Raw genomic sequence first — 25,424 nt, forward strand, 5'->3', positions numbered from 1 at the left:
TCCTTACTTGTAAATATTCATTTAGTTGTAGTGCTAACAAATGGAGATTTTTAAACACCTTAAATAAATGCAGATTAAAATATATTTCATTTCAACATCTCAAATGTATTAGTGTTTAGTTTTCTTCAGTGTTGTCAATACTTTTCATTGTGAATTGACTGCTTTATGCTTCTTTGCAGCTTTTCTGTTGAAAGATGCTTCAGTGTTTCCTGCCCGCTTCTTTTATTTCATTTTAAAAAATACTGCATGCTTATCACAGTCCTTAAGAGTATGCAACAGCTGTTCCAATAATAGCAATAGATACCACCTGATTTTTCATTATACCTGATTATAGGTTGCAATGGTTAATTTGAATCCACACACATTCTTTTCTTATCTTAATCACCTGTTTTTAAAAGCCAAAATGTTGAAGCTTGAAATGGAGATTGAGTTACATAAATGGAGATTGAATTAAATAAATTAATCTTCAAATAGGTTTTTCTGTTTTCCAGTTAAAAGGCATGTGGTTCGTGTCCTCTTAAAGTCAGCATACTATAGTGTGAAAGAAAGCACAGTAGGAGTAGAACCAGTTGCATGACATTCAACAAGTTTCTTAACCTAAGTCTTATTTTCCCACCTGAAAAGCGAGAACAGTACCTGCCTGATAATTATGACAATTGATGATGAATCCTGTAAAAAAACCAAAAACACCCAGTTACTCAGGAGACCAAGGCAGGATCACTTGAGCCTAGATGTTTGAGAACAGTCTGGGCAACATAGCAAGATCCTGTCTCTTAACAAACAAAACTAAAAAGCTTGGGTTGCTGATCGCAGCTACTATTTGAGTACCTACTATGTACCAAGTATTGTTATTGCTGCTGCTATGCTTTGTTTCAGAGAGAGACAAAAAATATAATTGAGGGCTCTCAAGTTTATTGTTGTGTCATAAGCTTTTTTTTGATCGTCAAGCAGGAGATTATATGAGAAATGTCAACATATTCTTCTACAAAAATAGGAAAATAATATATCTGCGTTGCATCTAAATCTTTGTACCTGTAGAATAAAGTCAAAAGCTGCCATCAATGCAGAGTTTACAGTAGTCACTGAGTTTTGCTGGTTTGTTTTTGATTTAGGATAATGGAGTTGAAATAGTTCTCTTTAAAATTTGTACCTTTTTTCCCTGTAAAATGCAGTACATTTGACCCATGCCAACTTAAATTTATTTTTAACCTCTAATCCTTGAAGTTTCATGTTATTTATTTAAAAGCAGTTTACTTATTAATAGTACATTTCTGTTTGAAGTCCCTGTTCCTTTTTAAATAATAAAAGTCTTTAGAAGTATTTTGTACTCTTTTGGTGAGTAGGGAGAAATTGATATCCTGCTGATATTATAGTTAGTAATTATTTACAATCTTTGATAACATCTAAAAAGAGAAACATTTCTAAGATTTGGGTAGCATTTGTTTTTAAGGTTTACATTATATCTTTGCATGCCTCTACAGAACATGAATTTGAGCGTTCATTTGGATAAGTTATCACTCTAGATGCTACCTCCCACCCTTTCTTCTGGTCTCCTTTCTTGTTTGTTCATTTGTTTGTTCATTCATTCATTCATTGTGCAGGCATTTGAAGAGTTTCCACTATAAGGCCCTAGTCTTAGAAGCTGAGGGTAATGTGGTTGTGTACCATGGAGAACCCTGGGTTGGTTATAGAATCACTTGTGTAAACAGAAAATTACAGTAAAGCAAGATAAATGCTAAAATACAGATACGAAAAGTGGCCAGTAAAAATAGAGTAAAAATCATCCTACCAGGTCTAATGGGCAAAGGCTAACAAAAGCTGAACCTTGAGGAAAGAGTTTTCCAAGCCAGAGAAGTAGAGGAAGGACTCGTATTTCTTTGATTAACCAGCTGTGTTGCTTATAAAGCTCTTTATATACTTTTCTCATCAGTATTTTATTTTTTGCTTAATAGTTTTGCCACTTGCAAAGAATTGGCTGGTGTCATCATCATGAGTGGTGGTGAGTTAGGGAAGGCAGCATAGCTTTTGTGTATTTGGTATGAGGTGAAGGAATCAGTTGGGGAAATAGCAAATGGTAAGCTTACATGTGTCTTTTTATCCTAATACTCCCTGTCAGTGGTGATGCAGTCTTTTAGGATTCTGCTAATAGCTGTGTGATCTTGGGTAAGTGATTTCTTCTCTTTGGATTCCATTTTCCACCACTTTAAAATGGGAGGATTGGTATTAGATGGGCATTTCCTATTAGTAGGTGGGGAAAAAGGAGAAACAGTGACCAAATAAGTTTATGAACATAGGTAAACAAAGCTAAATAGATTTCTTTACTGCAGCCTCATACATTATGGCATATGAATTGGATTGCTGGACTTCTAACTTGGCCATGCAAGTTAAGTGAGAGTCAGTAATATGAGTCCAGCTCTGTCTTTTTCCTAATGGTTTAGTGGAAAGAGCGTGGGCTTTAGAATCAGACATATCTGGGTTTGAATCCTGAGTACTCCTTAGTAGCTTTATGGCTTTATAAATTATCTAACCTTTCTGAACTTGTCTCCTCATATGTAAATCAGGCAGGATAATGCCCTGGGGAGTTGTAAAGATTATGACATTCCATATGAAAATATCAAATAGAGTAGCTGATATATAATTGGTCACAAAAGGTATAACTAAGTCTACAAATTCCAGAGTTAGTATAGAATGTAACACTTGATAATAGCTATTGATATCCTGCCTACATCTGGTGTTTGAGGTGGACTGTTTGTTGTTTCATATATACTTATAATTTTCCCCAAGAAAACAAAATATTCTTGAGGGCACATCATTATGTTTTACCGTCTACATAGCATTCGACATTCTCCTGGAGACTCAATAAGTGCTTGATAAATACCTGACAGTTTCATCAAAACAGTGGAATAAAGTGAGGTGTGGTTTTCCCTGGTGTATAGTTTATCCTATATCTCTTATAACCAAGGGTAGAAGTCAATTTATGAATAATAATTTTAAATTTCTTTGGTTACTTATGTTAAATGATTGAAGTTTGAAATAATTAGGATTGTAAGTGAACTGGCATTTCTTTACTTAAGTAAACCATAGGAAGGGGGTTATAATAAAGTGTCATTTAATAGTGTAAATTATATTATTGGAATACTAATGTTTTACATTTTGTTTTTTCTCTAAGCAAATGGTTATGAGCCTTAGAGTTTCTGAACTCCAAGTACTGTTGGGCTACGCTGGGAGGAACAAGCACGGACGCAAACACGAACTTCTCACAAAAGCCCTGCATTTGCTAAAGGCTGGCTGTAGTCCTGCTGTACAAATGAAAATTAAGGAACTCTATAGGCGGCGGTTCCCGCAGAAAATCATGACGCCTGCAGACTTGTCCATCCCCAACGTACATTCAAGTCCTATGCCAGCAACTTTGTCTCCATCTACCATTCCACAGCTCACTTACGATGGTCACCCTGCATCATCGCCATTACTCCCTGTTTCTCTTCTGGGACCTAAACATGAACTGGAACTCCCACATCTTACATCAGCTCTTCACCCAGTCCATCCGGATATAAAACTTCAAAAATTACCATTTTATGATTTACTGGATGAACTGATAAAACCCACCAGTCTAGGTAAGATTATTGTATGATGGTATTTGGTTACTTTTGCAGGATGAATTTTCATTTTAGACTTTTACTTTGACCCAGTTTATTATTCATAATGAAATTTTCATTTGATAGTAACAGCTGGATAATAATGAAGATCTTTCAAATTTAGATAAAATCAAATGTATAAAAGCTATCTTTCAGAGGAAAAAAGGTGGTATATTGATGGTTACTGACACAGTAAATATTAAAAAGTTTCAAGAATATAAACTTCCAAAGAGTAGTCTTTTAGAAGATTGATTATTTTACAATATCTCTTATAAATTAGAAAATTAAAAGCGAATAAGTCACTACAAGTCTCTGATTAGTTCTTAATTTTCAGGGATTGATGATCTCTAAAACAAGTCACTTACTAGTTTTGATTATTTAAATGAGTGAATGGTTTTAATGATTGTAAAAGGAGACTTGAGCTTTGATGTGTGTGGTAGTTAAATTTCAGCTGATTTTTTTCAAGTGGAGAAGTGCATGCTTTACAAGCATGCACATGCACACTCTTGATTACAGTTATATAATATAAATGCTTGAAATTTATTTTGCTGTGTTGTTACATCATTTGATTTGTAGTCTAGCATATAGAATTCAATATATTAATCAACTTGTAATTTTAATTGGTATAATGCTACCTTATTTACTTAATGTAGAATAAAACTCAACTGTTGTGACCTCTGATGCCTTTGGTGTAATATATTTAAAATATCAGACTTCTAAATGCTGGTTTGTTGGCATACTATGGCTGGCAAGCTAAATCCAGTCTGTGGCCTGTTTTTGTGTGGTTCTGAGCTAAGAAATCTGAAAAATATTCCTAAAGAGTTATTAAAAAAAAAAAAGAAAGAAAGAAAAACAAAGAATATGTACAGAGACCATGTGTGCCCGCAAAGCGCAAAATATTTACCCGTATAGTGAAAGCTTGTGAATCCCTGTTACAAATCATTGAATGTTTCAGTTTGGGGGATTGGCAAGTGTTGAGAACATTTTTTGCGAATTTTTGAGAACATTTTGAAAATGTTTTACTGAAATTCTATCTTTGAAATATGAGGTGTTTGTTCTTAATTATATTTAGCAGAATTTACCTGAGTACATGAAGATTATAGGAGTCATTTGGAACAACATGAGTTTTGTATCACATTATTTCATTTTTTAAGTGGCCATAATAAGAAAACATTTTTTGAGAATCTCCTGTATGCTTATAAAACTGATACATGCTCATTGTAAAAAATGGAATTGCCAAAGTCCCTTCCTTGTTAGCTGTTTAGTGTGTATGCATATATAGTACAAGCAAGTTGTTTCTTGTTTTTTACAGAAGGAATCATATACATAGTATTGTTTAACTTCCCTTTTTTCCCCTTAATAATATATCATAAGCATCTTTTCTTGTCTGGTGTGTGTGTGTGTGTGTGTGTGTATATATATATATATCTCCCATTTTAAATTAAAGGCCGTATCTGTATCTATCTATATCTCTATATATGGTCTGTATGTGTACATATATGTATGTGTACTTATGTGGTATGTATTGATCAGTTGATGAAAACGTTGTGACCAGGGGCTTGCAGGAACCTAACCTTATACTTCCCCTAGTAGCAGCAATTATATATTCACAAATTCAGTGTTTGTGGTGATTTTATAGAACATAACTGTCACAAATAACAATAATTGACGGATAATTTGATTTGAATGCCAGTTTCCATGAATAAATCTGCTGTTTGTGGTATGTATTCACAGAAAGTCACCAAATGAATAGGTGGTGTAGAATTGCTTAGTGATATGTAAATAGATTTTCAGTATCTCATTGTTATAGAATTAAAAACAAACTAATTTGAATATGCATAAAAAGATCTCACCAGAAAGTAATCTGTGGAAGTTTATTGGCTCAATAAATATTTGTTGCAGGGGAATGCTTAGTGAATGTGAAAAATATTTATTGAAAAAAGATTTTATGTAATTAGTCTTCAGGGTTTATTTAGAATGAGTATATTTTAAGGCTCTGTTTTTATAGATTCTTTAACATTATTAAGACTTTTTCTGTACTTCAGTAAATGAAGTGGCTACATTTGTCACAGAACTTAGTTTTCTAAATGATTATTTTTGCCAGTAGTTCATTTGTTTTAAATCTTTTAGAAAACCATGTTTTCTGAAAAATTTAATAGCTTCCAGCATTCTCTTTCTTTCTAAACATACATACATTTAAAATCAAGTTTTTAAGAACATAGTTTCGAACACCAGCTGGCTAGTTGATCACAGCTATCACTGAGTCCAGAATGGGACAGGCACATTTAGTTTTTCATTTTTTCCCTTCTGTTGTGGTCTTAAGCACCAGATTTAAAGAAATTTTAAGATGTTCAAATGTAAACTGGATGTTTTCATGCATGGTTTGTATTTCTAACTAAAATGGAAACAGTAGTTCTGATAATTCCCATTTTTTTAGATAATTCTCATTCATTCTTACAATCATTTTGTTATTTCTTTAAATCAATTTAAAATAATTCTAAGGCCTTTATTTTGGAGCCATAATTAAAATATTCTTTTCATTGTCCATAATTAACTGTAAGAATTGAGAGGTGAAGTAAAAGGTGGTTGTAAAGTCAGATATTTAATTTATTGTTTACTTTTGCCTGTCATTATCTCAATTCTGTTGTTTTCTATGAGGCTTATTTCAGATGCTCTTTTTCTTTAACCTTTTTCATTTATCTTTCTAGGCTTTCCCCCTTTCATCTGTATATTTCTTCCACAGCCAGAATCAATTTCACTTTCTCCACATGCTCTCATAACATTTATTTTTTATTTTTATTTTTAATTTTTTGAAACAGAGCCCCACTCTGTAGCCCAGGCTGGAGTGCAGTGGCACAATCTGGGCTCACTGCAACCTCCGCCCCACTGGGTTCAAGCGATTCTCATGCCTCATCCTCCCATGTGGCTGGGATGTACAGGCACGTGCTACCATGCCCAGCTAATTTTTTATTTTTAGTAGAGATAGGGTTTCACCATGCTGGCCAGGCTGGTCTTGAACTCCTTAGTTGATCCGCCCACCTCTGCCTCCCAAAGTTCTAGGATTACAGGTGTGAGCCACTGCTCCTGGCCTCATAACATTTATTTTTAAAATTTTATTTTATTTTATTTTATTTCATTATTTGAGACAGGGTCTTGCTCTGTTGCCCAGGCTGGAGCGCAGTAGTGCAATCTCAGCTCACTGCAACCTCTGTCTTTTGGGCTGAAACAATTCTCCCACCTCAGCCTCCCCAGTAGCTGAGACTACAGACGTGTGCCACCATACCTGGCTAATTTTAGTATATTTAGTAGAGACGGTCTCATCGTGTCGCCCAGGTTGGTCTTGAACTCCTAGACTCAAGTGATCTTCTTACCTTGGCCTCCTTCTCACCACACCCAACTTGAATATTTTATTATTTATTTATTTATTTGTTTGTTTGTTTGTTTATTTTTTGAGACAGGATCTCGCTGTGTCACCCAGGCTAGAATGCGGTGGTGAGATCTTGGTTTGCTGTGGCCTTAACCTCCCAGGCTCATGCAGTTTTCCCACCTTAGCCTCCCAAGTAGTTGAGACCACAGGTGTGTGCCACCACACCTGGCTAATTTTCGTTTTTATTTTTTGTAGAGATGAGGTCTCATCATGTTGCCCAGTCTGTCATAACACTTAATTTACCTCTTACTGTTTTTGTTTTGTTAAAAATGATAAGGCTTCTGAGGCATTTATCTGTAAATCCCCATAATAGCTAGATATGAACCTGTTACATGGTTGTTGTTCAGTAAACATTTATTAGCTCGTCAACTAGTTTTAATGCAATAGATGGAATCTTTTATTTCATTTTAATTCAGTGGATTTTAACCATTTTACCTTGCAAACACAGCTGAGCCATAACACACTGTCTCATTACAAACAGTGGCTATGATAGGGATGGGAAATAGAGTAGGGAAAAATGGTATTCTTCCTCTTATTGCCCTATCCTGTCATCTGTTAGGTTAATTGATGTCTTTGAAATTTAATATACTTAATTAAAATTTTTTTCCGCTAATTACAAAAATGTCATATTTGATGTAGAATCCACAGAAATTATGTGCTTACTTTACAGATAAACTTTAAAAATACTTCTGTGGTGTTCCTTTTGTTAGTCATTTATGGGTGTGTGTGTGTGTGTGTGTGTGTGTGTGTGTGTATTTCTGGATTCATTTTGAAGGAGAGGAGACCCTCACTAGCTTATTTAACCCGGCAGCTGCATATATTATGGATCCATATAAATAATGGAAGAAAATTTTAATTTTGATAGTATGTTGAGCACCTGTGTTAAGGGGTACTTTGTTTGAAATACCTTATTGCTTAGTGTGCCAATATTGGTGTTGATGAGCTATGAAATGTACGTAATTATGAAAATAAAAAGGAAAAATAATTTTGGATTAAAATATCTTGTCCATTCAGGGACGAGATAATTATTTGATATTTCCTCTCAATCTTTTAATAATACCTATATCATTCAAAATAGTTTATAATATTGTTTATAGTTATTGTTTAAATTGGCTTTGTTAGAACATAATGGCAAAAATAGAATACTTTCATGGTGAACAAAATAATAGTTCTTTAGGATACAGTATTTGATTTGAATCAGACTTAAGTATAAACAAATCTATTAATAGATTTATATTTGTTACTAGTTTAGCTATTTATATCTTCCTTGACTCAGGTAAATTTTCAAATAGAAAATACATTTTTAACATAGTGCTTTTAAATATTTTTAATGTTTTTACTTATTTCAAAGGCCAACATGTATAGAACAGACAGCTTTGCATTCATTTGGTCTACAGATACTCCTCTGGTTATGTCCTAGTAAATCCATCATAAATTGAAAATATCCTAAGTCAGAAATGCACTTAATACACTTAACCTACCAAACATGATGGGTTAGCTTAACTTACCTTAAATGTGCCTAAAACACTTACATTAGCCGACATAACATCTAACACAAGTCCTGTTTCATAATTAAGTATTGAATAGCTCATGTAATTTATTGAATATCGTACTGAAGTGAAAAACAGAATGGTTTTGTTACCAACAGAATGGTTGTGTAGGTACTCGAAGTAATTTCTACTGAACACCTATTGTTTTCCTACCACCGTAAAGTCGGAAAATTAAGTCAGCCGTCTGTAGTCATCTAAAAGTATGGTGACTCATCTTGTTTGCTTTATATCAGATTGAAGTCAAATTTTACCTTCTCAGGTGATGTCTTTTCAAGTTTTTAAAGATCTTAGTATATCTGAATAAGTTCCCATCATATGTATTTATTGAAGTTTTTAAAGTTTTTAAAGATCTTAGGCAGTATATCTGAATAAGTTCCCATCATATGTATTTATTGATTAGAGATTTATCATTGATTGGTATGAGGCATAATAATTATTGACTGTGAGTGTTATTTTATTTTATTTTTTTTTTCCGAGATGGTCTTGCTCTGTTGCCCAGGCTAGAGTGCAGTGGCACGTTCTTGGCTCACTGCAACTTCAGCTTCCTGGCTCAAGCGATCCTCCCACCTCGCCTCCTGAGTAGCTCGGACGACAGGCAGGAATGACCATGCCCGGCTCATTTGTGTATTTTTTGTAGAGATGGAGTTTCGCCATGTTGGCCAGGCTTGTCTTGAACTTCTGATCTCAAAGCAGTCCACCAACCTCAGCCTCCCAAAGTGCTAGGATTACAGGTGTGAGCCACCACACCCAGCTGACTACGAGTGTTATTTCTAATGTTCTAATTCAATGTTCTTCTACTTGATTACTGAAGGATACAATATGTCCTTGCTGTGGTCTGAATGTGTCCCTCTCAAATTCCTATGTTGAAATCTAATTCCCAGTGCAATAGTATTAAGAGGTGGGGCCTTTAGCAGGTGATTAGGTAATGAGGTCACAGTCCTTATGGATGAGATTAACGGCTCTTATAAAAGAAGCTCCAAGGAACTTGTTTGCCCCCTTTCACCCTGTGAGGACACAGCTAAAAGGTGCTGTCTATGAGGAACAGGCCTCACCAGAAACAAAATCTGCAGATGCCTTTGTCTTGGACTTCCCAGCTTCCAGAACTGTGAGAAATAAATTTCTGTTGTTTATAAATTATCCAGTCTGAGGTATTTTGTTATAGCTGCCCGAATGGATTAAGATACTCCTTTTAGCCAATCTAGTTGAAACCAGTAGTGAATTGATTAAAAAAAAAAAAGATACATAAGTTAAACATCTTGCTTTAATGTATATTTATTTGCCAGTCTTTGATGTAGGTCAAGGCCTTTTCTTTGAGACTGATGACTTCCCAGATTTAGATTATAGCAAGATGATTTAAAGGCTTTTATGAAGATAAAATTTGAGTATAGAATCTGTTGCGAATGGGGAAAAATCTTTTATAGTTGTCTTCAATGGCATTTTTTAAAAAACAACTTGGCTTTATCAGGTTTTTCCAGAGCATTTAACTTAGTTTTCATGAAAACAGCAACTTTCTTTTTATAGCGTTTTAGCAGTTTTTGTAATATTTAATTCAGTTTTGTAATTACAATTACCAGTGCAACTAACATAAGCAAGTTTGAGAATAAACCTCTGGTTCTTGGTAAGCACACGACATGGTGTGAGCAGAATTGTGCAGAAGCACTGTAGAGTTGTCTACTGGCCACAAGCAGTTAGCTTGGTAGGGCATCAGTCTGGATGTTCTATAAAGGGAATGGAGAGCATCAGTTAATCATAGTATCGGTTAAGAGGGCTTCTACTGAATTTCTTTTGCGCCATTCTTCTTAAACTCCCCGAAGGCATTGAAATTAGTTCTTTTGTTTTCTTGCCTGAGAATAATTTAAGTGGTTTATTTTGTGGGGGCACAACATGGATCATAATTGTGGTTGCATTTTAAAAGAAATCATTTAGCTCCCTTTTACCCCTTTGAGAGGGTTATAATGAGGGGAAGGATTGGGAAAAGTAGAGAAGCAAATTAAGTTTTTTATCATACAGTTATATGTTTATAGTCTCTTTTAGAACTTCAGTTTCTTTTCTCATTGAGCACAGTGACAGTAAATAATGAGTACAAAAATGAAATAATTTCCTAGGCATTTTTCCTTAAGTCTCTTTTTTTCACCAAAAATTATTTAAAATTTTGAAATTATCTGTAAAGATCACTGCCTTTTCTTGGTCCTCCTAAATTCTGAAAGTGTCCTAATATTGTTTGGAAAGTGTTTGGATGCTACAGACTGAAGAATCTGAAACATTGAGAAACATTTAAATTGACCACATGGGTGTCCTTCAATTTGTGATTAAACAAACCATGTTTTATTTTTCTTGTTTTTAAGCCTGGCTTCTATTAAATTTTGGTGTTCATGAAACAGTCTTTTCCATTAAACACCAAGAATGTCTATTTTCTGGGCTATATGTATTTGAATTTTCCAGTGCTCTGTTAAAGGTACAGTTGTTCTTACTTGACATGGGACAGTATACCAGTAATTCTGGAGAAGACCAGCAACCTAGATGTGCTGGGTGTGTAGTCTTAGTATTTAAAAAAACTAGATTGACCCTTTTTCCTATTGAAAGTAGAATATTTCTATGTAGATATTTACAACTCTTTAGGCTTGAGAAGATGTAGAAATAACTTATAGAAAATATTTGAAATATATATATATTTATGTAAACTGGGGTTTTGCTTTAGGAAAAAAGGGAACAGATGCTTTAACACTCCTAAATTGTTAAAATGATCCATCATGTTTTGTGCAGTGCAGGTAAGGTTTCTGCTATGTCTTAATAACATTGGTTACCCGTGTTTTCTGCCAAGGGCTCCTCTGACATTGGATTATATTTCACAGTTTTCTTCTTTTCTCATTTTTTATAATTGAGTTTCCCTTTTTCCACATGCCTAATAGCCAGTGCCTGGAGATCAGGTGATGCAACAAATTCAAGGACGCAGACTCTGATAAGTATTAGAAAGAGCATTCAAAGGTTTTGTGATTCATTCTACTCTGCTTTTTTTTTTTTTTTTTTTTTTTTTTTTTTTTGAGACAGAGTCTCGCTCGGTCGCCCAGGCTGGAGTGCAGTGGCGCGATCTCGGCTCACTGCAAGCTCCGCCTCCTGGATTCACACCATTCTCCTGCCTCAGGCTCCTGAGTAGCTGGGACTACAGGCGCCCGCCACTACGCCCGGCTAATTTTTTGTATTTTTAGTAGAGACGGGGTTTCATCGTGTTAGCCAGGATGGTCTCGATCTCCTGACCTCATGATCCACCCGCCTTGGCCTCCCAAAGTGCTGGGATTACAGGCGTGAGCCACTGTGCCCGGCCCTCTTTTTTTTTTAAAAAAGACGTTTTATTGATACATAGCTGGGTGTTTGGAAAATAATTTTAAGCCATTCTTTTTTTTTTTTTTTGGAGACGGAGTCTCGCTGTGTCACCCAGGTTGGAGTGCAGTGGTGGGATCTCGGCTCACTGCAACTTCTGCCTCCCGGGTTCAAGTGATTCCCCTGCCTCAGCCTCCCAAGTAGCTGGGACTACAGGTGCCCACTGCCATGCCTGGCTCATTTTTTGTATTTTAGTAGAGACGGAGTTTCACCGTGTTGCCCAGGCTGGTCCCGAAATCCTGAGCTCAGGCAGTCTGCCCCCTCGGCCTCCCAAAGTGCTGGGATTCCAGGCGTGAGCCACCATGCCTGGCCCATTCTTTTTCTTTGCTTCATTCCTGACAGTGCTTGCAGCAGACCCTAATAGCTCTGGGCAGAGATTAGTTATTGTAATTCTTTGGCACTACTCTTGGCTAAATTTATTAAAACTGAAATGTAAGTAAGCTTTAGATGTGCCAAATATGGAGATATTACAGTACAAAAGAAACTGGATGTTGGATGTAGTACTAGAATTAAATCAGTTTAAGATAGGTAAAAATAAAAAGCCTGAATCATTGAAAAACAAATAAATTAGTTTATTATCTCTGTATGTCCTTTCAGGATAATCTACAGTTCCTAGAATTTTATTTAAAATGTTTATTTTGAAACTGTATTTTTGAATAAAAATTGAAGACTGTCCTTTTTCCATTGTGTGATTTGACAGCCTTGTCAGAGATCATTTGACTATATATGAGTGAGGGTTTGTTTCTGTGCTCACTATTCTGTTCCATTGGTCTATATGTCTTTATGGCAAGACCACACTGTTTCGATTACTGTAGCTTTGTAATATGTTTTGAAATCAGGAAGTGTGAGGTTTGCAGTTTTGTTCTTTTTCAAGATTGTTTTTGCTTTTGGGAGTCCCGTGAGATTTTGTATGAACTTTAGGATTTTTTTTTTACTATTTCTGTAAAAGATACCATTGAGATTTTGATAAAGATTACATTAAATCTGTAGATTGCTTTGAGTATTATGGACATTTAAACAATGTTTTTTTCATTCTGTTAATGTGGTGTATTATATTGAATTTCATACACTGAACCATCCTTGCATTCCAGGAATAAATCCCACTTGATCATTATATAAAACTCTTTTCATATGCTATTGAATTTGAAGTGTAGACATTCTTTTCTTGTTCCTTAGGAAAAGCATCTTGTCTTTCACCCTTAAGTATAATGTTAGCTTTGGAGTCTTTCATAGATGCTCTTCCTGTTGAGTTTTTTAATTATAAAAGCATGTTGTAATTAATTAGTTTATTTATTTATTTTTGAGACAGAGTTTTACTCTTGTCACCTAGGCTGGAGTGCAATGGCATGATCTCAGCTCACTGCAACCTCCACCTCCCAGGTTCAAGCGATTCTTCTGCCTTAGCCTCCCGAGTAGCTGGGACTACAGGCGCGCACCACCACGTCCGGCTAATTTTCGTATTTTTAGTAGAGACGGGGTTTCCCTGCATTGGCCAGGCTGGTGTCGAACTCCTGAGCTCAGGTGATCCACCTGCCTTGGCCTCCCAAAGTGCTGGGATTACAGGTGTGAACCACCGCGCCCGGCCTGCATGTTGTAATTTATTAAATGCTTTTTCAACATCTGATGAGATGATTGTATAGTTTTTCCCATTATTCTATTAATATGGTGTATAACACTGATTGCTTTTCATATATTAAACCAGCAGCTGTTGGATTTTGTCTGATTCCAGATGACCTATCCTACCTCCTAGAGGAGTAAATAACATTTTCCAGTTCCGACATTTGTGGGGTTTTTAAATCAATTCTGGATTTTATTTTTATTTACATGAGTATAGGGCTCTAATTTTTTTTTTTTCCCAAAACTTCCTTTGAATGTTATTCTAGATCTTATTCTGTTCCATTGGTCTAATTGTATACTTTTCTGCTAACATGGAATTATTGTACAGTTGACCCTTGAACAACAAGGGGATTGGGATGCCACCCCCGCAACAAAAACAGTCAAAAATTCACATGTAACTTTTGACTCCCCCAAAACTTGACTATAACCTACTGTTTACCAGAAGCCTTACCAATAACATGAACAGTTGATTAACACATATTTTGTGTATGTATTGTGTACTGTATTCTTATAGTACAGTAAGCTAGAGAAAAGAAACCGTTACTAAGAAAATCATAAGGAAAGAAAATATATTTACTATTCTGTAAGTGAATCATTTTAAAGATTTTCATACTTGTTATGTTTGCATTGAGTAGGCTAAAGGGGAGGAATAATAGAAGGATTTTCATCTTACTGTCTAAGAGGTGGCAGAGGTGGAAGAAAATCTGTGTATAAATGGACCCACACAGTTCAAATCTGTGTAGTTCAAAGGTCAATTGTATTTAATTTTTTGATTGTTTTTAAATTTTTAAATAGGTAATACATTGATATACAAAAATCAAAAGTTACAAAAGGGTGTGTAATGAAAAGGAAGTCCCTCTCTCACCCTTATTTCAATCACAGGTGTTACTTTCAGTTCTTTTTATATCTTTACTGAGATAGTTCCTGCACATACAAACAAACATATTTGCCTCATTCTTTTTTAGCAGCTACTTAGTAGGCAGTTGAGTCGTTGGATTCTGTGATATTAAATATTCCCCTGTTGGTTGACATTTGGGTAGTTTCTTGCTGTTGAAAACATTGCTATAGAGAATATTCTGTGAATATATATCACTATGCACTTGTCTAAATATAGCCAGTAGTTTTATAATTCCTAGAAATAGAAAGCGCATCTAAATATTTTTTGTAGATGTTGCCAAATTTCCCTCTAGAGAAAGGTGTGTGTGCTAATTTGTAATCTTACAGGCTCTGTAAGAGACTGTTTTTTCCTCCTGTGCCTTCAACGATACAGTGTGTTATTAAACTTTTTGATGGTTCCAAATTATCAGCTGAAAATTTATAACTCATTATAGTTTTAACTTGCGCTTCTCTTATGGGTGAGGGTGAAGTTTTTTGTTGTTTTTTAAAAATACGTATTTTTTTATTATACAAGCATGTTGTTATTTTATTTATTTATGAGATGGAGTTTTACTGTTGTCACCCAGGCTGGGGGGTGACTCTCTCTCTCTCTCTCTCTCTCTCTCTCTATATATATATATATATATATATATTTTTTTTTTTTTTTTTTTTAAACTGTTCAAAGTTCTTTGAACTTTTCATTTTAAAATTTGATGGTTGGGCTTTTTCACCCTGATTTATAGACTTAAGAAATTTAGCACTTTGTGATATAAATTGCGACTACTTTTTCCCTTGTGATTGTCTTTTGAGTGTTTTTTATTATTGGTGTTGCATGTTAGCTATCAGTTCCTTTTTATTGCTAAGTAGTAATTCATGGTATGGATATATCACAGTTTCTCTAACTATTCAGCCTATTTAAGAGCATTTTGGTTGTTTGCAGTTTTTGGCTATCACAAATAATGTTATCTTGAGTATTCATGTACAGGTGCTTGCATGGACATAAGTTTTTTTTTCTTCTCCAAATACATGCCCAGGAATGGAATTGCTGGGTCACATGTGTAAGTATATGGGTTTTTTCGTTGTTTTTTTTTTTTTTTTTGGGGAGAAAATACCAGGTTGTCTCCCTGAGTGGCTGTACCACTTTCTGTTTCTTCTGGTATTGTACGAGAGGTCCAGTTTTTCTCTATCTTTGCCAACATATTTGTTATTATCACTTTTTTATTTTTAGGTGTTTAAGTATGTACGTAGCGATAACTCATTTTGGTTTTAACTTACATTTTCCTAATGACTAATGATGTTGAACATCTTTCCACATACTGATTTGCCATCTGTCCACATACTTTTACTCTTTGGTGAAATGTCTGTGCATATTTTTCTCATTCTTTAATTGAATTACTTGCTTTTATACTATTGACTTTTGAGAGTTCCTTTGTATGTTGTAGATACTAGTTTTAGTCAGACATGTAGTTTGCAAATATTTTCTTCCAGTCTGTAGCTTGTATTTGGGAAAAAAAACAAACCACCTTTTGATTTTGAAATAATTATAGATTTGTAGGAAGTTGAGAAATGTATAGGAACATCCTGTGTACTCGTCACCTAGCCTTCTCCATTGTTAACATCTTTCTTAATATAGTGCAGTATCCAAACTAGGACATAACATTGGTACAGTACACAGAGCTTTTCAGCTTTTATTAGTTGTATTTGCACTCATGTGTGTATTTGTAGCTCTGTGCAAATTTATCACATATAACTACCACCACAATAAAAGATACTTAACTGTCCTGTCACCCACGAGACTCAGTCTTGCTAACCTTTTGATAAACTCACCCACTCTCTCTAGCCCCAGAGGTTCATCCAAGTTGCTGTGTATATCAGTAGTTTGTTCCTTTTTTGGCGGGGGGCTGAGAAGTATTCTACCATATAATGTACTTTCATTTGTTTAAACATTTACCCACTGAAGAACATTCACATAGTTTTCTGTGTTTGGCTGTTAATGAATAAAGTTGCTATGAATATTCATATACAATTTTATGTACAAAAATAAGTTTTTATATCTCTGGGGTAAATGCCCAAGGGTTATCAGTTGCTGGGCTGTATGGTAGTTTTAGTTCTAGTTTTAGTTTTAAAAGGTCTGCAAAATTATTTTCCAGAGTGACTGTATCATTTACATTCCTAGCAGACATGTATGAATGATCCAGTGTTTCTGCATCCTTGTCAGCATTTGGTGTTATCACTATTTTTTAGTTTTGCCATTTTGATGGAATATAGTGATATCTCTTTGTGTTTTGTTGTTTTTGTTTTGTTTTGTTTGAGACAAGGTCTCACTCTGTCACCCAGGGTGGAGGGCAGTGGCACGATCATGGTTCCGTGCAGCCTCAACCTCCCTGGCTCAGGTGATCCTCTCACCTCTCAAGCCTCCCAGGTAGTTGGGACTACAGGCACGTGCCACCACACCTGGCTAATTCTTTGTATTTTCTGTAGAGACAGGGTTTCACCATGTTGGCCAGGCTGGTCTCAAACTCCTGGAGTCAAGTGATCTTATCCCCTCAACCTCCCAAAGTGCTAGGATTACAGGTGTGAGCCACCATGGCTGGCCTTCATTGTGGTTTTAATTTGCATTTCCCTAGTAGCTAATGATGTTGAACATCCTTTTATTTGTTTGTTTGCCATCTGAATATCCTCTTCAGTGAAATATCTTTTTATGTCTTTAGTCTCTTCTAATTGCAGTGTTTTTTGTTTTGTTTTGTTTTGTTTTTAACTAATGAGTTTTCAGAGTTCTTTCTAGATTCTAGATTCTAGTCCTTCGTTGGGTTTGTGGTTTGCAGATCTTTTCTCTCGTGGTGGTGGTGTCGCTTGTCTTTTTTGTTTGTTTGTTTCCTTGTTTGTTGTTGACATGGGATCTCACTGTGTTGCTCAGGCTGCAGTGCAGTGGCTATTCATAAAAGTGATTATAGTTTACCTTAATCTCAAATTCCTGGGTTCGAGCAGCCGTCCTGCCTCAGCCTCCCGAGTAGCTGGAACTACAGATGCATGCCACTGCGCCTGGCTTGTCTTCTTAATAGGATTTTTAAACACAGAACAAAATCTTTAATTTTGAGGAAGTCTAATTTATTGATTTCTTTGTTAGATTTGTGTTTTTGATTTCTAGTCTAAGAGCCCCACTTGCACACTCATCCTGCTTTTTTGACTTGCTCTGTCACCCAGGCTGGAATGCAGTGGCATGTGGTCATAGCTCACTGCAACCTTGAACTCCTGGGCTCAGGCAATCCTCCGGCCTCAGCCTTCTGAGTAGTTGAGACTACAGGGGTGTGCCACCGTGCCCAACTAATTTATTTTTTACTTTTTGTACAGATGGGATCTCACTGTGTTGCCCAAGCTGGTCTCATACTCCTGGCCTCAAGTGATCCTCCCACCTCAGCCTCCCAAAACACTGAAATTGTGGGCGTGAGCCATAGTGCCCAGCCAAGTCAAAAACCTCTCTGCCTGACTTTAGATTTGGAAGATTTCTTTTTCCCCCCCGAGAATTTATATTTTCACATTTTACCTTTAAATCTGTGATCCATTTGTTACTACTTTTATATATAAGGTGTGAGATTGAGATTGAGATTCATTTATGGAGATCTAACTGTTCTTAGGCCTTTGTTGAAAAGGCCATCCTCCTCCATTGAATTACTTTTGCATCTTTATCAGAAATCATTGTCCATACCTATGTGGGTCTCTTTCTAGGTCCTCTGTTCTGTTCCGTTGATCAGTGTTTCTGTCTCCCACCATTACCACATGGTCTTGATTACTGTGTCAGACTCTGTAATAAGTCATAAAATTAGGTGGAGTAATTGCTTTTACTTCATTTAAATATTCTTCTAGTTCTTTTGCCTTTCCACATAAATTTTAGAATTATCTTCTCTTTCTCTACAAATAATCTTGGTGGGATTTTGATAGGAATTGCGTTAAACCTGCATATCAATTTAGGGATGATTAATAATTTTTCTATTTTGAGCCTTCCAGGATATGAACATGGTATGTCTTGCCGTTTGTTTAGATCTTTTAAAAATTTTATTCATCAGCATTTTATAGTTTTCAGTAGATAGTTCCCACACTTGTTTTGTTAGATCTATACTTAAATATTTTGTTTTTTTTTCTGAGTGATTATATCTTGTGACCTTGCTCAGCTCACTTTTAGTTCTAGGAAGTTTTTTGTCAATTTGAGGGGTATTTCTTCGTAGACTACCTTGTTTTCTGCAAACAGGGACAGTTTTTATTTCTTCCTTTACCATCTGCCTGCTGCCTTCCATTTATTTACTTTGCCTTATTGCTTTATGACTCTAATAGAGGGTTGAATAATAGTGGTGACAGTGAACATTCTTCTTTGATTTTTATTTCTTTTTTTTTGAGACAGGATCTCATTCTGTTGCCCAGGCTGGAGTATAATAGCACGGTCTCAGCTCATTGCAGCATCCGCCTCCTGGACTCAAGTGATCTTCCTGCCTCAGCCTTCTGAGTAGCTGGGACTACAGGTGCACACCACCACACCCAGCTAATTTTCATATTTTAATAGAGATAGGGTTTCACCATGTTGACCAGGCTGGTCTTGAACTCCTAGCCTCAAGTGATCCGCCTGCCTTGCCCACCCAAATAGCTGGGATTACAGGTGTGAGCCACTCTGCCCAACCCCTCTTTGATTTTGATCTTAGGGGGAAAGCTAAAATGATAATTTTTTTTTTCTGTTTTTAGACTTTTGCCCTTGAAGTCTACCATGTTTTGTATTATTATCCTTTTTTTTTAAAGCTTTTTGTTAGCATTTGTCTGACATAAACTTTGTTCTTTTGTTTTCAGCCTGGACATAAACTTTTTTCTCTTGTTTTCAACCTTTTGTGGTAGTTATTTTTGGGTTCTTTATGATTTTTGTTTTAAAAATAGCTTTATTGACATGTAATTCATATACCATAAAATATATTCCTTTAAAGTATACAATTCAGTGGTTTTACTATATCCACAGAGTTGTGCAGCCATCATCACTGTCCATTTTAGAACATTTCCATCACCCAGAAAAGAGACTCTCTACCCTTTATCAATCACTCTTTAGTCCCACCTCTTCCCATCATCCCCTGGAACTACTAATACCGCCTCTGTCTTTATAGATTTTCCTATTTTGGACATTTCATATAAATGGAATTGTATGGTATATTACCTTCTGTGACTGGCTTTTTCCATTTAGAATGATGTTTTCAAGCTTATAAAGTTGTATGTGCCAAAACTTTCTTTTTAATGGCCAAGTAATATTCTGTTATATGGATATACCACATTTTGTTTATACATTCATCAGTTGATGGGCATCTGAGTTGTCTCCACTTTTTGGCTAATATGAATATTCGTGTATAATTTTTTGTGTGGATATACATTTTCAGTTCTTTTGGTTAAATATCTAGAACTAGAAATGCTGGCTCATATGGTAACTTTGTTTAACCTTTGAAGAACTGCCAGACTGTTTTCTAAAGCAGCTGTACCATTTATATTCCCACTAGTAATTTATGAGGATTCTCATTTCTCTCCACATCCTTACCAACACTTGTTATTGTATGTCTTTTAAAATATAGTCATCCTAGTGACATCTCATTGTGGTAGATTTCTCTTACAAATAGCATGTAGCTGGCTTTTTAAAAACTCAGTCTTAAAATTTAACTTACTCTCATTTTTATGCTAATGTTACATTTGGTCTTTGTGCTACCATCTTAATTTGTTGTCTCTTTGTCATTTTTTTCTGACCTCTGTGATATTAATTATACTTTGTTTCTCTTTTATTTTCTAATGATTTGGGAGTTCTACCTTCTATTTCTCTAAGTAGTTACTATTGAAATTTTACCCAACACATTTAAGCCTAAATTTTACTGCCAACACGGACAACTTTTAAGAGTAATCACTGTGTCTTGCCTCTCCTCCTCTTCACTAATTTGTTCTATGAGAAATGTGTTCATATTTGTTTGTTTCTTCAAAATTCATATTAACCAAAGAGAGAGATATTTCGTGTTCTCACTTATATGTGAGAGCTAAAAACAATTGATCTCACGGAAGTAGAGACTAAAATGGTGGTTACCAGAGGGAGACTGTAGTTAATAAGAATTTATTAATGTATTTCAAAATAGCCAGAAGAGAAGATATGATGTGTTCCTAGCACAAAGAAATGATAAATGTTTGAGGTGATGGATATCCTAGTTACCCTAATTTAATCATTGCACATTGTATACATGTACAAAAATATATATTCCATAAATATGTACAGCAGTTATGTAACAAAGTTTACGTAAGGGTTTCTGACAGAAGGGGCATTTTGCCACATTGCATAGTGACAGTCAAAATCTTAATAGGTTCAATAGTTAAATTATGAAACAATTGCTATTGAATGAAGAAAATATTTGTCTTTAGTGCTTTACTTTAGATTATTTTGAGAGGACTATAGTGTATAGCTAAGAAGCAATCATTCAACTCAGGGTAGGTGGGTTAGGTTTAAGAAAATCTGATGACTGCATTGAGAATTGTGTTAAAGCTCCGCCAAGAGAACTGAGCTGTAACAATATTTAATTTGCCACATTGCAGTTTCATCCATCTAGAATTTTAGGAAATTCAGGTTTTCCGGTTCACTCAGGATATGAATTGTTAACTTCCTGTTTAGCAGAGATAGTATATTACTATTTACCAGATAGTCTTAATATGCTAACTTATATTTTTACTTCAGAAGTTTTTCTAGAATTTATCTAGATTACTTTAGATAAGTAAATCAGGCCATTTGTTTGTATTTATTATTGGTATATTTGTGTGTAATCTCCTTATGCCTGTGTAGATCGTGGAGTTCTTTTGAAGTCAATTTCAAGTCTAAGATTATATTTATGTATGTGATTTTTTTCTCATATTTCACACTTTCCCACCATATTATCTAGGTTTGCTACATCAGAATTGGAGAATGACGTTTAACTTAGTGTTTCCAGAATAAAGAAGCTGGAGCTTTTACTACCTCATGAGTAATCTATTTTAGCCTTTCTAAGTCTGCAGCTTCCTTTCACTTTGCTTTCCAATCTAGTGTTTCACCTAGATTCTAGTTTTACCCCAGTTATGCTTCTTTAACCCCAGTTATGCTTTATAGATTAAACCTCTGAAATGTGTTTAATCTGTATGAAATGAAATTATAGCTGGGCGCAGTGGTGCACACCTGTAGTCCCAGCTACTTGGGAGGCTGAGCATGAGAGTTGGTTGAACCCAGGAGTTCCAAAGCAGCCTGGGCAACATAGCAAAACCCCATCTCTAAAAAAATAAAAAAAATAAAAAAAAACCCAACCTGGGCAACATAGCAAAACCCTATCTCTAAAAAAATTTTTTTAAAAATAAATAACTAACAATAACCTTAAAATGAAATTATGGTTCTTAATGATAGTGGCTTGTTAAATCTCTTATAGCCCCACATAGATTAGATTTTCAATATAAAGTTAGAGGATAGGCACATTCTTTTTAGATGCTTGAGAAATTACCTCACATAAATATTTTAACATTTAAAAAATGATGTTCACCAGTCCATTTCAGTTCTTCAACTGAGGTCCATTATAAAATACACTACTTTTGCTGTATAGCAAGCTATAGTTGTAGATATTGATTCAATTAAAGGTGATATTTCCTTTTCCAGTTGATTTTTATACTCTAATTGGTGTATACATACACTTTCACACATGAATATGTATGTGTAAGAGACAGAGTGCATTCATTTGCACCCAGGGTTGGAGGAAAGAAGAGAGAAATGAGAATATGTATATTGGAGATACTTGGCTATTTGTACCTCACCTGCCCATGAAGGCTGAAAAATGGATGGTTAAACACCTGTCTCTGTGCCCATGATGAAAATGACCTTTGCAAAAAAAAAAAAAAAGAACGAAAGAAACGCAAAAACAGTTTAGAAAATAACCTTTGCTTCTAGACCTCTAAATTTTTCTGAATGGAGAGTTTTGTGGTTTCCGAAAGATGAAATAGTAGAAGCAGAAAGAAGATATTCTCTTACCTAGGTGAAAACTGGCCCAGGCCAAATTCTAATAGAAAGTTGCCTTTGTCAGTCTCCCAGTTCTCTCTCCTCATGTTTCCCCCACTATTGTCTGCCCCCTCCTTAGTTGTCTGGTGTGTTCATCTCCTCACTTTGCCATTTTCCTCAGGTCTGTAGATATGCCTCTTATACCCCACAAAATCCCCTCCAGTTTCCTTCTAATATTATCTATAAAGCAGAAGAAAACAATTTGATCTGTAGAGTGAAGGGGGAGTTAGGCTGTAATGTCAGTGTATTAGACCTATTGCTGAAAATTCCTGAAATTCTTCATCGATTACAATAGTGTTCCATACTTAATTACAGCACAGCAAGCTTTTCTCCAGCATTGTGTTGGATCGCTGTTTCTTTGGTTGAACACAGATGAAGTTGAGTTATATTTAGGGGCCACATAGTTTGAAAATAATTCATGGGTGTTTAAAAGACTAGCATATTCAGCATGGTAAGATGCACTCATGAGGAGATGAGACCCTTTGTACTTCCTAGAGTACAAAGAAACAGACTGACTTAGAGAACCATATTCTAAGAAGTCTACTTTTGCTTAAGCATTTTTCTGGGTCAGCTCCAGTAAATGAATCTTGCTATTCATAATAGTTCTTCTTCTGAACCTATAGGTTTTTTACTTAGGGATGAGAGTCCAGGATAGTAGCTATTTGTACATGTTTGCTTATTTGCAGTTTATGTGTTTGTTAGGAATTGTCCATTAACTTACAGCTGTTTTCACTCTAATCACTCTGATCATCATTCCTAGCAAGTATGCTTAGATATGGGCTCACTTCCTATCACCTCACTCTAATGAGTCCTCTTAATCCTTATCAGAAGGAAATTCCATTTCTTCTTAGGGGAAAGTGAACATAATAGTGTATAAGATTGAGTTATCTTAAGTTGTATATTTCAGAAGTATAAATCAATATTTACTCAAATGCCTGGAATTTCTGGTTCATCTGTTGTGAATATAAAACCGCTTATGGGCAAATGTTAAGTGTCTACTATTTATATTAGATATTTATAGTCTTTGGAGCCTTTCCTGGGATCATGAATTTAGGCTGCTACTCAATTTTTAATACTTTACCTTTATACTTTCATTTGAAAAAGAAATGATTGTTTAGAATGGATTTGAAAGTGTCTATTAAACTACATCTAAGAGCAGTTATAAAACTAATAATAATGTGTGATGAAAGATAAGGTGGCCATCATTTATAAACAGGAAAAAAGCTGATGGTAAATACTTATGCTTATACTTAGCTAGAGAAAACACACATTAAAAAAAAAAAAAACTCTAAATATATAGTCACTTTGTTTCTATCTCTATCACCAGTAAATGTAATATATGGTTTATAGGTAGTGAAATATTATTTTAAGTGATTTTTCTTTCTAGAATTAGAGTCTAGCCAGAAACTATTAACTAATCTTGTACAAGAAAACTACTAGAAAATCAACAGTAAGGAAGAGTTAGAATTAAAATCTACCTAAAACTAGCATAAGCATAAAAGCTAATCCATTAATTTATATAACCAAAGATTAAGGAGCTTGATGCAGAGCTCAATGAACATCACCATAATCTTTTTCTTGACTCTCCATTTCTCTTGCCAGCCCCTGCCACATCACTTTGATCCTCAGTGTGACAAAATTCCATAGATAAGTTTTCTGTAGTCACTGTCTCCAGTTCCTCACCTTTCATTCTCCTGTAAGTCTATTCCAGTCAGGCTTTTGCTTCAGTCAGTCCACTGAAACTTCCCTTGTCAAGAACATCTGTGATGCCAAACCCTACAATCTGTTCTCAGTCTTCAGGTTCCTTGATCTATTAGTATTTGACACAGTTTATGAGGTTCTCCTACTTGCGCACTCCCTCACTTGATCTCTAGGATCCCACACTCTCTTGATTTTCCTATCATGCTCGTCATTTCTTCTTGGATGTCTTTCCTCATTCTTCCTCTTCTCTTCCCACACTCACTCCCTTGATGATTTGAACTAGTCTCAAGGCCTTAAATAGTAATTAAACACTGAGGACCCTAAATTTATATCTCAAGACCTCACTCATGAGTTCTGGAGTTTCCAACTGCCTGCTTCATAGCACCATTCAGATAGCTATGTCACACTTAACATGTCTAAAACAACTTTTTTTCTTCCTTCAAAATGAAGTCTACCCTCAGTATTCTCCCTTTCAGTTAAGCGTATCTTCATCCTTTTTGTTGCTGAGGTCAAAAACTCTGGAGTTATCCTGACTCTTTTCTTTTGTTATGTTCCAGTTTCATTAGTTAGGATGTTTTATTGGCTCCACCCTTAAAGTATACCTAGAATCTGACCACTTCTCATGACCTTTACTGCTACTACGCTTATCTGAACCACCATTGTCTCTCACCTGGATTATTATGTTAATCTCTGTGCCTACCTTTGTTCCCTGTGTAATATTCTCAATTTACTAGCCAGAGTGATACTTTTAAATAAAAGCTAATCATGTTACTCCTTTGTTTAAAACTTTACATTTGACTGGCCATCGTTGTTACCTGTCTGATATCATCACCTGTAACTATGCTTTCTGTTGCCTTGACTCTAACCACACTGATCTATTTGCTGTTTCTCAGATACTATGTATACTCTTGTCTTGGGCCTTGGCATGAGTGTTTTCTTTACCTGGAATACTCATCCCACAAATAATTCACGTGGCTATCTGCTTCATCTTCTTGTAGTCAAGGTATTAATATTCCTGATGAGACACTTACCCTGCCTACCCTATTCCTTCCAATTCCCATTACACTGCCCTATTATTTCCATAACATTATAAGCATCTGACATACTTTGCTATGTGTATTATTTATTTTCTTTCTCTTCTCATTAGAATGTAAATGCCATAAGGGCAGTGGTTT

The 25,424-nt window shown here is 35.3% G+C and overlaps 1 protein-coding gene across 1 annotated transcript in view; it reads left to right on the forward strand.

The window, feature by feature from the left end:
- The window catches only part of PIAS1 (protein inhibitor of activated STAT 1), a 139,105-nt gene that overhangs the window by 27,693 nt on the left and 85,988 nt on the right, over positions 1-25,424 (forward strand). Inside the window, exon 2 of the mRNA XM_008016125.3 lies at positions 3,170-3,614. Coding sequence (XP_008014316.1) covers positions 3,170-3,614 — 445 coding nt within the window. The remainder of the gene's footprint in view (positions 1-3,169; positions 3,615-25,424) is intronic.

Source organism: Chlorocebus sabaeus, chromosome 26 (genome assembly GCF_047675955.1).
Source record: "Chlorocebus sabaeus isolate Y175 chromosome 26, mChlSab1.0.hap1, whole genome shotgun sequence".
NCBI lineage: Eukaryota > Metazoa > Chordata > Mammalia > Primates > Cercopithecidae > Chlorocebus > Chlorocebus sabaeus.